This window comes from Planococcus citri, chromosome 5 (genome assembly GCF_950023065.1).
Source record: "Planococcus citri chromosome 5, ihPlaCitr1.1, whole genome shotgun sequence".
In the NCBI taxonomy this organism is placed as follows: domain Eukaryota; kingdom Metazoa; phylum Arthropoda; class Insecta; order Hemiptera; family Pseudococcidae; genus Planococcus; species Planococcus citri.
The window spans coordinates 59242554-59258404 of NC_088681.1; the positions used below are offsets into that span (position 1 = coordinate 59242554).

The 15851-nt window shown below is 31.3% G+C and overlaps 1 protein-coding gene across 1 annotated transcript; it reads right to left on the reverse strand.

Moving 5' to 3' along the window:
• Positions 1-3675: 3675 nt before the first annotated feature.
• On the reverse strand, positions 3676-10178 carry LOC135846479 (uncharacterized). Its single transcript, XM_065365587.1, has 4 exons — positions 9924-10178; positions 8337-9537; positions 4521-8254; positions 3676-4415 (listed from the first exon to the last, which is right to left on the reverse strand). Exons 1-3 carry the CDS (start codon positions 9996-9998, stop codon positions 8238-8240), a joined length of 1293 nt encoding a protein of 430 aa, XP_065221659.1. The 5' UTR covers positions 9999-10178; the 3' UTR covers positions 3676-4415; positions 4521-8237.
• Positions 10179-15851: the final 5673 nt, after the last annotated feature.

A 15851-nucleotide genomic window follows, 5' to 3' on the forward strand; every position in this document is an offset into this window, starting at 1 on the left:
TGCCTAAGAGCTGTTTTAAGGCAGAGAAAGAACATTTTTACATCAAAGTATCATAAAGTAGCACTTGTATCTATTTAAATTATCGATAACAAACATAACTTTGATGAGTAAAAACACATAATTTAAGCCAAAGAGAACAAGATGTAATTTTGTCTAACTCCATTCAAAAGATATAATTATAAATTAATTGAACAAGTACCCATGCCCCCTGTGCTGTGGTATACTCGCCCATCTACTCTAATTAATCGCTAATGTTAAATTAATTAGATATGAGTAAGTAAGTTATTTCAAACTTACTTACCAAACTATACACGTTTTCCATCTCTATCTGGGGCCTTACTAATACCAAAGGCATCGATGGAACTTAACTAAAAGAGGTGCACTTTAATTCTTTGCACAATGCGTACCTGACCGGTTCAGGGTACATTGCCAAAAAGATACAAATTAATGATCATCGGATCCACGACCAAATTAACAATGAATTAACCATTGACCAGAGTGGCGTAAGTGAAAAGGGTAGACCATGATTTTCATCATCACTACTGTGAATAATTTCTACTCTCTGGTAAGAAATTATGTGATAAAATCACGCTGATACAGATGTTCGCGACAAGCGAGGTACCTATTTGCTGCAGGTTCAGGAGCCAAGTGGTTTTTGGCGCTAAAATGATTCAATTTATAGAAAAAATGGTGAAATAGGATCCTCCCCCTGATCACGTGGTAAAAAGGGGTAAGAAATGCTCGTGGCATTGGTATATTTCAAAGGGATTCCGCGACCTGCCAAAAAGCGAGCATTCTTTACAATAAATTTTGAGAATGTTCTTATTTTCCTATCTCGAGCCATACATGTCACGGGGGCGGTCAACCCTTGTCTAATAAAGAACTCAACTAAATGAGAAGGGTTGACCGCCTCAACCGCCTGTGACATCATCTGCACGAATACAGAGTATTTGTACATTTCTAACTCACTAAATAGTTAACACGTTTCCCTATAATATAATGAGTAGGTATAATTTGCATCCCTATAGCTGATACCTATCATAGGAATCACTTAAGGCCGTTAAGGCAATGCGGGCTATCTACACTATGTCAAAGTTACCTGTTTGTTGAGTAGAATATGCACGTAATAAATTTTTTCAAGTCGATGAATTGATCTGATAAGACTTGATTGATCAGACCATGTCAGCTCTAGACAATATCAGGATCCAATGAACTCTGATTAGATTTTTTAATCAGATCAATGTTTTGATTGGATCATATCGGTTCAGACATAATAAGACCCAATCATTTTTGCCTGGTAAAAGGATGTAAAAACATATAAATTACCGAAAATTGATAAAAATTTTGTAATATTTGCCACAAATGTTCGGAAAAGTATTGAAATTGCGTTATAATGATGCAACAAAACTTTTAAAAGTATTAAAAACCCTTCAAATAATTAAAAAAGTGATGAAATTTCAGTAAAAGTTTTTGAAGTGCGTGAAAGAGAATTGATACAGGTGTTGAAACAATGTAAACGTTCAGAAAAGCACTAAACACGTTCGAGATTTTTCAAAAATACCTACATTAAAATGTGTTAAATTCGTGTTAAAATTATGTAAAAACACTGAAAAAAAATCATTAAAATCACTAAAAAAAATTAGCATAAAGTACATTAAAATTTTAGCAAAATTAGCCAAAAATTGAAAATTGTGCTAAAATGATGTAAAAATAGGTAGGTACTCAAAAAAGGGGTTAAAATCACTAAAAATCATACCAAAAAGTTTTGAAATTCCTGCGAAATTAGTGAAAAAAATGTGTGATAAATTGACTGAAAACTTTTTTAAATGGATTTTGAGACAATCACTTAAATGACCATTCCCAAATAAATTGTTCCCAAAAGTTTTTGTCCTGACTAAGCACCGAATTCTCGAATCCGATATTTCCTGAATTGATATTCCTTGATCGACCATTCCCCCGAAGGAATTTTCCCCAAAAACCACAAAGCAAAACTTTTACACAATTTTGACAAATAAAAAATTCTTCCTGCAATTTTGGTAAAGAAAGATTTTTTTCATTTTGGCAAACAGAAAATAAGACTTCTAGTCTAATAATTATGACAGGGAAAAAACTGACATCTCCCCCCTCCCTCCCTCCCCCAAAATAGATTTTCTGGCAATGTTGACCAAAAAATGAGGATTTTCTGAAAATTTTGAGCGAGAAATGGGTCCTTTTTAGTTTTTACGGAAAATTAAGCTTTTCACAATTTTCAAATTTTGAGCAAAAAAAGATTTTTTTGATAATTTTTATTTTCAAAAAACTATTTTTTCGCAAGTTTGACCAAAAAAACGAATTTTTTACATTTGAGACAAAAACCAAGTCTTTTTGACAATTTTAATTGAAAAATAAATGAAAATACTTGATAAAAAAACATTCATTTTGATAATTCCTGACAACAGACTGGTTTTTATTGAAGATTTTAATTTCAAAAAAATACATCTTATTTTTGCAATTTTTGCAAAAAAACAAGACTTTTTCGGAAGTTTGACCAAAAATTCAGGTCAATTCTGGCAAAAAGAAACCAAAACTTATGGCCACTTTTATGCATTTGAGATTATTAAGTTCGAAGAAAGTGGAATCGAGAAATGGGACTCGTAAAAAAAATGGTAATTCGAATTTTGAGTCTCGGGTTTTTTTTCCATTTGGAAAACGTATTTGGGGAAATGTATCTATATGAATTGTACAATTGTTACCTATGTGAGAAACTTGCCTATCAAAACCCAAGAACCATATTTTTATTGCTGGAGAACTGGGTGACCTTGACCATGGAACCGGAAATGTAATTTTCAAAACTTGTTTTACTGGTATTCATCGGCTGAAAACCCGGTTGACCTTGACTATAAAATCTGAAACCGAACTGCCTGAACTCGTTTGACTGGTTTTTATTGATTGAAAACCAGATGACCTTGGCCACGAAATCTGGAATACAACTTCTTGGACTCGTTTGACTGGTTTCAAAATCTGAAACAGAACTTGTTGAATTCGTTCAACCGGATTTTATGAATTGGGAAACAGAACAGATGACCCTGGTCATTACAAAACTTGTGACGTCATTTTCGTAGCTTTTTTAGAGTTGCAGCTGTTGATTGGATAATGTAAGTACTCAACTTATAGTACCTAGTTGAAGAATCTGTTCAAAAATTTTACTGGAAATGAGTCGTACTTTTTTGCCATTTGGAAATCGAGAATTTCAAGGCAAACTTTTTGAAGAACGGTCAAAAGTTGGTCCACTTTTTTAAAGAAAAACTTGAATATTTCTCTACATTAGAGGGGGGGGGGGGATTATTAAAATAATACATCCCCTTAAAATGTTGTGTGACGACGAGATTTAACCTCACAGTCACTCACAAATGCGAAGTTTTCTTTTTCTTTTTTTCTTTTTTTAAGAGTCACGAGGACGCTCCTTACCCTGTAAGGGAGGGAAGATGTCACAGTTGTTTCAAGCTTCTACATATTATAAAATTGACTTTTTTGAACTAAGTAGGTACCCTGGTACCAGCTACCTACTTGTTTTGAAACTAGATCTTTAATTTTTGCTTCTTCCGTCCCTCCCTCTCTCCCTTCTTCCCATACGTAGTAAAATACGAGATTCTCGAGCTTTTTGATTGATTTCTAAAAACTGAAATAAACATAATCTCCTGAACATAATTTTATTAAATCATGAAGTATCAAAAATCAACAATCAACAATCATCATAAAAATGAAGAAATTGTAAGATTCATGAAAAATAATACAGTAAAATAACTTATTTTGCACTTGCATTGGGCAAAAAAAATAATAATACCTTTTTACAGTCTTGATTTGAGTTGAGTAGGTACTTAAAGTAATTAAATTTTTAGAACGACTTGATATTCGAAAGTCTGGTGTTTTCGTTCTCATTTCTTTAATCAATTTACTCTTCAAAATTATTCACCGTATGACTAGACTATTTTTTATGACACGAATAAATACGAAATATCGAGCCAAACCAAGAGACTACCTGAAAGGGAGGGTGGATTTCCTCACCAGGTATTCAAAAACACCCAGAACAAATTAACGTAATCATTGAACCTGAATTCTGATTTTATTGGAGGTGGATCCAGTCCACGAGAACACTTGTAAATTTCTGAAGGACTGCTCCAATATTGCGATCGTTTTATTCCGCAAGTTCCACATGTAACTGGCGTTATTAGGGGCACGTTTAATAAAAACGATTTGTCGTACGTCTGGGTACCATTTAGATACCTTATGAATATTCGGACAGCTTTTTTGTCTTCTGAATTATTGGGTCGTACGGCGATTTGAATATGATCTAGTTTGTAGTCAATTATATTGATATTCGATACATCTTCGCCGATTCGTTTGAGTAATTCGAAGCAAACTTTTTCGTTATCTTGCTGTTTGGGAAATAGGTAAAGGTAATTTTAATATAAAAATACTGAAAATGGAAAATAATAAAAAAAAAGAAGTTGAAATTATAAATATAGGTACAAATAGCTTACTTGTATCGCTTCATTCGACATAACGATGTGATAAATTGATAAAAATATGATATAAAAAAATTTGAAAGACATTTTTAGATTACTTGAGATGAGGAACTGATTAGGAAAAATTCGCAAAAAAAAATTATACTTAATCGTGGTGGGAAAAAAATCGAAAATGAATGATCACAGAAACAATGTTTAACTGACTTCGTATCAATACTGTCAATTTTATCGAACCAGAAACCTTTAATTAATGCCACAGTGTTATCGCCCTTCTTTTCTCACGTGTTCTAGTGTCAATTAAATGGGCTTTGGTTGAGAATTACGAATGCAAAAATACGTATGGTAGGTACTCGTTGAAGGTAATGAAAAGTGTACTGAAAGTACATAACTAATCTCATCGTGATGGCAGCTTTTTAATCTGCAGCATAATTCGATGATATTACATTATTAAAAGTAAGCCAGGTAAGTTAGCACAGTATCGTGAATTCGTGATTCATATATTGATCTACCTACCTTACCTAAGTCGATCAAAAATCTTTCAAAGTTTACTCGATGATGAAATAATGTTATCGATGAATTCTTGGAATTGGATTCGGATTGAATTGTTTTTTTTTCAAGTACCTATTCACTATGTGCCAATTTAAGTGATTGTAAAATCATTTTTTGGGTAGGTACTCTAAATACATACAGAGTTATAGCTAAATCGTTATACGAGCATGCTTTGTGAATTAGGTACCTATATGGACAACCGTTTGTTTAATTTGACTAAGAAAGCTATTTTTAATGGGATTAATTTTCTTAAGGCAGCATTTTCAACAAGCCTCTGTGTAGATAAGATTATACACAATTTGAGAAGAATTCAATAGGATTAATATTTCATTGTTCTGAGGTGAAAATAGTCCTCGATAATGGTGTCTGAGACGAAGTACGGGGGGGGGGCGCGCAAAAAAATTCATCGACGATGTAAATGATTACGGCAAACTGCATGCAGCGTATGCAACATGCAACTCATTCAACATCAACAAAAAAGCTGAAAAGTTCCAGAGTCCTTCAGAATATCTATGTCTTCGAATTGAGTATAATTTTCAACACCTCGCCCCCTCCTTTCGTCTTTGATTCAAGCAATAATTCTAGTAATAATATTACAGTTTTCTTAGTCGGTTCATTCGAGTTTTCATATTTTTAAAAAAAGGGATTTTAGTTGTTCAAAGGCTCCCAAGCAAGACATGTTTTGGGAAATGAAAGAATAAAGTAGTACATTAAACTTGTCAAAATATTTGTGATTTTTCTGAAACTGCCTATTTAGTTAATCTGAAAATTAAAGGGGCAAAAGTTTTTCTGGATTTTCACACAGTGGAACTTACATTCTTAATTCAACAAAATTCAAATTTTCAATGAAGAACTTCAAAAAAAAAAAAACTCACGCATTTAGCGTGAGAAGACCGACTTTTCTTCAAAATATAAAAATTTTTTACGAACGAATTGATTCACTTTTTTCGAAACATTTTTACAGCAATTGATCTGTTTACAATCGAATTGAATCATTTACGAACAATTGGCGATTTAGTAAATAAATTGATTGATTTCTTGGTGAATCATTCGATTGATTTGTAGGTAAATCATTCGCGAACGAATTGATTCGTATAAGTGACTCGTTCGCGAACGAATCGATTCGTACAAGTGACTCGTTCGCGAACGAATCGATTCGTATAAGTGTCTCGTTCGCGAACGAATCGATTCGTACAAGTGACTCGTTCGCGAACGAATCGATTCGTACAAGTGACTCGTTCGTGAACGAATCAATTGGTATGAGTGACTTGTCCGCGAACGAATCGATTGGTATGAGTTTGAAATTTGGATCATGGTGAAAGTCCAACATCATAGGAATAGTAATGGAATTTTTGGTAAATCATTCACGAACGAATTGATCAATTGCTAGTGAATCATTCGCGAACGAATATTGTTGGTGAATGATTCGCACATGGATCGATTCATTGAATTTATTTTTCGTGAATCATTCGCGAACGACTCGATTTACTCATTTTATTTTTGGTAAATCATTCGCGAACGAATTGACGAACGAATTGATCAATTTTTAAGTGACTCGGTCGCGAACGAATCGATTCATTTACTCAATTTATTCATTTAATTATTTTTTGTGAATCATTCGCGAACGCGACTCGATTTATTCAATTTATTTTGGGTGAATCGTTCACGAACAGTGACTCCTGACTCGTTCGCGAACAAATCGATTTATTTACTCAATTTTTGATGAATCATTCGCGAACGAATCGATTCGTATATGTGACTCGTTCGCGAACGAATGAATTCCTATAATAAGTGACTCGTTCACGAATGAATCGATTCATTTACTCAATGCTCAATTCATTCATTTACTTATTTTTCGTGAATCATTCGCGAACGACTCGATTTATTCAATTTATTTTTCGTGAATCGTTCACGAACAAATTGACGACATTCTTAATTCAACAAAATTCAAATTTTCAATGAAGAACTTTTAAAAAAAAGTGTTTGGGTTTTTATCTTTTTATAAAATCATGTCAACTCATATTATCACCTCTCTATGGTTTTGAAGATAAGCTATTTTCAGATGCTGAAGGACATTTTTTCGATTTTTGGTGAATTTTTAAAAATCAAATTTGGGACAAAAATGTAAAAAAAAGGTCAAAATTTTAATCAGTATTTTTCAATTTTAAAACAGCTGTTTTCGTTCAGATCGTTGTTTTTTGATTTTAAAAATATCGATTGACTTATAAAATGGAGTTACATACCTACTTTTTTCCAATAGGCCTACGAGAAATTTTTCAGCCAAACCATCTTTTTAGTTGAAAATTTTCCCATTTTGTCGCCGTTTTTGCAATGCTACCAATAAAAAAATGAAATGAAATAATATAAAAATGAATAGAAGTAAAATTGTAAAGCCTAAAGATCCTTATTTAAATGTTCCACTAGCCTTTTTCTTGTCTAGAATAGCTTATAGTTTTTGAGATATTCGCGTTAGACGTTTGAAAATCTAATTTTCATTTTTTTTTTTTTTGCAGATTTCTATTGAAAACAAAAGCTTCCTGGAGAAAAATATTAGCATTGGATTGGCTGGTAAGAAATTTTACGTCTCATAATAAATTTCAATCATTCTCAATTTTTTTATGTTTCTCGATCACTGTTCTAATATAAAAACCAAGTTTGTTGGTCAAATGAAAGCCTCGAGAGAAAAAATGAGTAAAAATAAAATCAAAGGTGGCGAAATTTCTGGTCAGTGGTGTCCAAATTGCTTTTCTTTGGAAGCTTTGTATTCAAATTTGTACAAAAGATGGAAAATTATTACAAAAAAAAAAAAAAAAAAAAAAGTAGTTAACTTAGGTGTATCTAAGTATTATATGTAGAAGTAAAGTAAAATTAGTTGAAAATGGGAACATTTTAATTTTAATTTTTTTAAAAAATGCATCAACGATTAGGTACAAAGGAAATCCTTATTTTTAATTTCAAATCAATCACAGAACTATTAAAAAAAAAAAAAAAAACTGTTCTCACAAGAATTATTTACAAGCTAAATGCAATAACAGGTAAATTACTAATTTTGTGATTACAAAAAAAAAAAAATCTAAAAAAATGGAAATCAAGAATTAAGTAGGTAGCTAGGTACTTGAATAATCACAGCATTACAGTCTGAAAGCACGAATCTCCGGATTTGTTCATTACCTATGTTCTTCGTCAGTCTTCGAACAGACCTGTAAAAAAATCCGATTTAAGTGGTTAGTTACTCGATATTTTATTTCAAAATAAAAGTAATACTGCAGCATCTCAATTTACCTCTTTCGACGAAAAACATGAACCATTTGGAAGCCGCATCCACGTACGTTTGACTGCTATAAACCGTCGCCATGCTATCTGCAGACAAAGGCTCCTTGAACGAGTACCCATCTAGCTCAACTGGCACTTGAGGATTGTTCATTAAAGGCAACACAACTCCGCAGATCCACATAAATGTCAAATGTTGCTTACGCATATCATTTTTCAAATCTTCCAAAGGATATAAATCTACTTGGTGTTTCTTCAGCAGCTCGTTCATAGAAGTGGAGTATATCTCGAGTAAAGAATCGAGATGCTGTTGAACGTCTTCAAATTTCATTCCAGTGATCGCCAAGTAGAAAATATCGATTAGAGGAGGATTCCATTTAGCTGCTTGGAAATCCATGAGTTTCACTTGCTCGGCTACATTGTTTTCTTCGTTGTACTTGAATAATAATTTAGAAGGCATCAGGTTACCGTGGGCTATAACGTTCAGACTGTTTTTCATTCCTTCGTTAACTTTATCGGTTATGTTGTCTTTGATCGAGTCGAGTTTTTCGGCGTATTTTTCTTTTATTTCCGGACTGAGGTTTTGAACGAAGTGATTCATTCCTTGATCGAAGTAAGCTCGAGCTTTATCGCAATCCTGACACGTGTCTTCGTCTTCGTATTCGTTTTCTGGTTCAGGAATAATTTTCACGATTTCGGGTATCAGTTCACGTTTATCTAAGATGATTGATAGAGCGTGAAACTTGCCCAGCATTTCGAATACTAATTGGCATTCGTGTACATTTAAATGTTGAAGAGCATCGGGGGGTTTAACGTTGAACCCTGAGGAGTAGATGTCTTCGAGAATCAGAGTATTAATGTATTTGCTATCATCACCGGCTATGAATTTAGCGGAGAAGGATTGCTGCTCGAGCTTCGACATTTCTGGAAATACTTTCGAATACAGGGCGAATTCTTTCTCGTAAACTCCGTATTTGTACAGAAAGTTGTACATTATCGAAGATATGGGTGCTTTTACGAGAAAAGTGGTGTTGTAAGTTTGGCTATCTTTTTCGTAATCGATGAATAGTCGGAATACTTCTCGATTAGGTGATTGACCGGTTTGGAGGGTTGATTTGGCGTCGAGATCGTGGCGAATTATTTTCACGTCTGTTACGTCTACTCCTGCTTGGTGGAGGATTTCGATACAGACGTCGTTGTTTAAAGGGAAGAGCTGGAACAGAGTTGAAAATGAAGAGTTAATTTAACGGTTTTGGTTTAAATTACACTTTGTATGATCAATTATGAGGTTTTATAGTATGAGAATGATAAAATTACAAAAAGTGGTAGATAAGAATTTAAAACAACGTTATTAAGTAGAGTTCGGTATTAGAATAACGTTGTTTTGAGAATATAATTTTTTGAAATTGTTGTCATTGTACGTAGTGTTGCTGTATCGTTATCAATATCGAACTAATCGATTAGAATTTACTGATAACATGTGCCTGTGACTGTTTTCACAGTTTTTTAGTGTTAATGAGTAAATTTGAAATTATTTCAATGCTGATTTAATTATAAAAAATATTAAAGATGAAAATAATGATCGAAATCGAAACTCACCCGCATAGTTTCACTTAAATTTATCACGTAGCAAACAATTAATAATGAAGCAAAGAAAGAAAGATTAATAGACATTACAGGAACTTGCAACTTTAGGAAAAGTTTCACTTAAATTACAACTAATGATGTCTTTTTTTTTAAATAAAAAAAAAATAAAGAAAATAATAATACAAATAAGACTAGAACTTTGTTGTACGTAAAGTGAAGTAATGAGAATCTATGGTGTAACTCTAACTACACTAAAGCGTGTTTATTTTATGAACGAATATTTCAATGGAAATGTATTCCCCCTTCTGCTTACGTTTCAAGAACGCAACTTCCAAAAACTCATCTATAGGAGGAAAAAGTGTACTTTATTTCGCAACCACGTGCAATACGATGCCGGTTCGCAAATTGTTTTTTGATGCCGGTGCCATGTGAAATTTTCTGACGATAACGACGTAATATGGTGCAAGGTTCGAGTACCGATATTGGGACGTGGGACGATGTTCTATTCCTATTCGGTGTACTGAGTAATTGATTTTATAGTCTTATCATCTGGAATGACGGCTGCCAAAATTATATTCGAGGAGTTTATCTTGTCGTTTATTTACAATTCACGCCTTGAAAGTTGAAATTATTTATCCAAGATTAAGTTGGCGCGTCTGAAATTTATTTTTCTGACGAGGAAAAAAATCCATGCCATATAGATAGGTATGTATTTGAATTGTGTGAATATCTATGAGTTTGTTCATATAAGTACCTAAGCTTTGTAATAATTGAATTGATGAAAAAATAATAATTTATTTCTGATTTTATCGCTGTAAGTCGTGAAGATGAATATTTATATTGTTTATTTTGCGAGTAAAAAATGATATTGAAGTGAAAAAGTATGCCTCGTGTTTTTGGACATTTTTTTGTAACATTTGAATTGAATAATTTTGGTGGTACGTAAACGAGAAAGATCGAATTAAATACTTACCTAATACTTGTAAAATTTAATTGGATGAGATTCAAATCACGTGATTCTTAAATTTTTGCAATAATTTGAAATGCAGAACCAGGAAATTATCTGGTTTTGTTCATTTGACGAAAAAATTGAATATTTTGACGAAAATGATTTTTGAGCAATTTTGAAGAATTTTAAGCCCAAAATTGAGCTACCTACTGTGAAATTTTTGGAATTTTGAGAAACAGTTGAAAGTATCGTGCGACCTATTAAAATTGGTTAAAATTTTGCAATAAAATAAATTCAAATGCTTATTTCGACCAAAAATAATTTTTGATCAATTTTGAAAAATTTTGAGGCCAAAATGTGGTCATGACTTTAGAAATTTTCCAAAAAGTTGTCATGTGACGTCCCAAAATAGACTAAAATCTCTCAAGAAATTCAAAAATTTCGACAAAAATAATTTTTGAGCAATTTTGAAGAATTTTGATGCGAATTGAGGTCATGCTTTTCGAATTTTTTGAAAAAGTTGAAAGGTGAATGACGTATCAAAATGGATTGAAATTTCACAAAAAACTGAAACTTGAATTATTTCTACGAAAATTATTTTTCAGCAATATTGAAGAATTTTAAGCTCAAAATTGAGCTGGAGTTTTTGAGATTTTGGAAACAGTTGAAAATGTTGGGTAAGGTATTCTCAGGTCATGATTTTCGAAATTTCTGAAAGAGTTGTCATGCAACCAAGGTAGTTATCAAAATGAGTAGGAATCTCTCGAGAAATTCAAATATTTTAAGGAAAATTTTCTGCGAGCAATTTTGAAGAATTCAGTGCTCAAAAAAATGGAGCTAGGATTTTTGGAATTTTTGAAAATATTTCAACAAAATTGATTTTTGGGCAATTTTGAAGAATTTTAAAGCCAAAATTATCGAAGTCGCGATTTTTGAACTTTTTGGAAAAGTTGCCATGTGACCTATCAAAATGAGTTAAAATTTCACAAGGAATCCAAATATTTCGACGAAAATAATTTTTGAGCAATTTTTAAAAATTTTAAATTTAAAATCGAGCTGGATTTTTTGGAATTTTTTAAAAAGTTGAAAGTGTTGAGAATGTGACCGATAAAAATCGATCAAAATTTCACGAGGAAGTAAAATATTTCGACAAAAATAATTTTTGAGCAATTTTGAAAAATTTTTAATTTAAAATTCAGCTTGGTTTTTTGGAATTTTTGAAAAAGTTAAAAGAGTCGAGTACGCGACTGATCAAAATTGTTCAAAATTGCTCAAAATTTTACAAGAAATTCAAATATTTTGACAAAAATAATTTTTGAGCAATTTTGAAAAATTCTAAATTCAAAATCGAGCTAAACTTTTTGGAATTTTTGAAAAAGTTGACAGTGTTGAATAAATGACCGATCAAAATTGTTCAAAATTGATCAAAATTTCTCGAGAAAACAAAATATTCAGACGAAAATTATTTTTGAGCAATTTTGAAAAATTTTAAATTTTAAATTGAGCTAAATTTTTTGGAATTTTTGAAAAAGTTGGAAGAATTGAGTATGTGACCGATAAAAATTGTTCAAGATTGCTCAAAATTTCGCGAGAAATTCAAATATTTTGACGAAAATGATTTTTGAACAATTTTGAGAAATTTTAAATCTAATTGACCTACATTTTTTGGAATTTTTGAAAAAGTTGAAAGTGTTGAGTATGCGATTGATCAGAATTGCTCAAAATTTCACGAGGAATCAAAATATTTTGACGAAAATAATTTTTGAGCAATTTCGAAAAATTTAAAATTTAAAATTGAGCTGGATATTTTGGAGTTTTTGAAAAAGTTGAAAGTGTTGAGTATGTGGTCGATCAAAATTGTTCAAAATTGCTCAAAATTTCACGAGGAATTGAAATATTTTGACAAAAATAATTTTTGAGCAATTTTGAAACATTTTAAATTTGAAATTGAGCTGGATTTTTTGGAGTTTTTGGAAAAGGTTGAAAGTGTTGAGTATGTGGCCGATCAAAATTGTTCAAAACTGCTCAACATTTCACGAGAAATCAAAATATTTTGACAAAAATCATTTTTGAGCAATTTTTGAAAATTTTCAAATTTTAAATTGAGTTGGATTTTTTTGGAATTTTTGAAAAAGTTGAAAGTGTTGAGTACGCGATTGATCAAAATTGCTCAAAATTTCACGAGAAATCAAAATATTTTGACAAAAATAATTTTTGAGCAATTTTGAAACATTTTAAATTTAAAATTGAGCTGGATTTTTTGGAGTTTTGGAAAAGTTGAAAGTTTTGAGTATGTGGACGACCAAAATTGTTCAAAATTGCTCAACATTTCACCAGGAATTCAAATATTCTGACGAAAATGATTTTTGAGCAATTTTTTAAAATTTCAAATTTCAAATTGAGCTGGATTTTTTAGAATTTTTGAAAAAATTGAAAGTGTTGAGTATGTGACCGATCAAAATTGTTCAAAATTGATCAAAATTTCACGAGAAATCATAATATTTTGACGAAAATAGTTTTTGAGCAATTTTTAAAAATTTTAAATTTTAAATTGAGCTAAATTTTTTGGAATTTTTGAAAAAGTTGGAAGAATTGAGTATGTGACCGATAAAAATTGTTCAAGATTGCTCAAAATTTCACGAGGAATTCAAATATTTTGACGAAAATGATTTTTGAACAATTTTGAGAAATTTTAAATCTAATTGACCTACATTTTTTGGAATTTTTGAAAAATTTGAAAGTGTTGAAAACGCGACCGATCAAAATTGATCAAAATTGCTCAAAATGTCACGAGGAATTCAAATATTTTGACAAAAATAATTTTTGAGCAATTTTGAAAAATTTTAAATTTAAAATTGATTTGTATTTTTTGGAATTTCTGTAAAAGTTGGAAGTGTTGGGTATGCAACCGATCAAAATATTGATTAAAATTGCGACGGAAGTTTATTCTTTGCAATTTTAAAGAATTTTTGAGGTTAAAATTGGGCATTTGTGATTTTTGAAATTTTCGAAAAAGTTGTCATGCGACAATTCGAGTATTTTAACGAAAATCATTCGAACGATTTTGAAAAGCGTTAGACCAAAAATTGGGCCACAATTTTTTTGCATTATCAAAAAAACAAAAAAAATCATAAAAACCCATCGAAATGGGTTAAAATTTTGGGAAAAATTCAAATATTTCCAAGAAAAATGTTTTTGTGCATTTTTGAAGAATAATTGGGGCATGACTTTTGGAATTTCTGAAAAAGGTATCATGCGATCTATCAACAATTCAACATATTGATATCGTGTTAAAATTTCGTGTTAAATTAAATATTTTTTTGACAAAAATGATTTATGTACGTACTTACATTTTTTTTTGTAAATTTTGAGCCCAAAATCTGGCTCATGTTTTTTGGAATTTCTGAAAAAAGTGTCTTAAGACTTGGGACATTTGTGACCGACCAAAATGGGTTAATATTTCGCTGGAATAGTATATATCAACTATTTTCTAAAAATATAAGTATGATTTTTGAACAATTTCGAAGAGTTTTTAGCTCAAAATATGTTCATGATTTTTTAGATTCTGATAAAGTTGCGATGTAATTTCCCAAAATGGGTTAAAATTTCAGCAAACTATGAAAGATTTGTACCTATTTGAATTTTTTTTATCTCTGTTGAAGAATTTTTTGTCCAAAAAATTCCCTTAGTATAAGTTTGAATGATCATGAGTCGACTGCAGATGGTTTCAAATTTCATAATTATTTTGCTTTTAAAATTCTAATTTTTGCAGCATGAAAGGGTTTGATCAGATCAACATGTTTTCTTTAAACGGAATTCGCGGCGAAATGATTATGCAACTCTTCAAACGAAGAAGTATTCGTTCATTATTTCAGGAGTAATTTTTTTTTTTTTTAATTTCAAGTTATAAATGAATTTTTGCGAATAAAATGAGGTTGAAATGTGATGGAAAAAATTTCATCATCGAGGGCAAAGTTTTTTCTCACTATGAGGTTGATATATTCTTCCCTTCCCACGTCTCCAACAACCTTCAAATTGAAGAAATCAATAATCATATTCAAATTGGAAATTCGGAAACAGTAATTGGGAAAACTGCATAGGTATGTAATATTTTTCATCGAAAGTCTTGTGTTCATGTTCTGAATTATTTTCCTGCTTCGAACCTCTACTTACAATGAATTTGAATTACAATGTGCACTGTGCTTGGGCAGTAAATTATGAAAACTATTCTTCTATCAATGAAATAAAATATTTCTTGGATTATGTACCTATTTCTAAAAAATATGTCAAGAGCTATAATACTGACTCAGAAATCGCTATGAGTAAACAACACAATGTGCACTTTCCCGTGCTCCATACCATGTGAGTAAATACAAACAAAGTCTAAATATTCACGTTCGTACTATAACTAAACTATACACATAAATAATACGTAATATATATCTAGGTACCTGTACAAATATTTCACGAGAATCGGTATCAGGTGCCATTTTTTGAATACTTCGTTAGTAAACTTCATCGCCGGATGTTTTCATTCTCATCTCCGTCGCTGATAATAGTCAGAAGTGAACCACTGAAAGTGAGAGAACACCTTGCTAGCCTAGTAATCACCTTGACAGTCAACTTCTGTACTTAAAATTCATTTTTTTTTTTCAAATTTACCTACCTAATTTGAATTAAGAAAAATAGTGGTCGAAATTCGCGAAAATTAAATTTTCAAAAAATAATTTTGACATTGCTGTTGGAAAAAACATAACGAAAAGTTCTCTTATGCTATGCTCCATCTTCAAGATGCTTTCAGCATCGACTAATTCAATTGAAAATTCGTAAAAAATTATGAGTAAGTAAATGTGTGAAAATTGTACAAATTTCTCAAAATGAAGAATAATATACGAGCACATTCGAAAATCAACTACAAATTAACGTAAGGGTGATGTTTAATCAAAATTTCAAAAACACGAAGAGAGGGGCATTTCACCATTTTCACCGGA

Coding starts and splice junctions, on each gene's coding strand:
- LOC135846479 (XM_065365587.1), bottom strand. CDS start 9,998: ATGTCTATTAATCTTTCTTTCTTTGCTTCATTATTAATTGTTTGCTAC. Junction 9,538..9,923: donor ATTTAAGTGAAACTATGCGG/GTGAGTTTCGAT, acceptor ACTCTGTTCCAG/CTCTTCCCTTTAAACAACGA.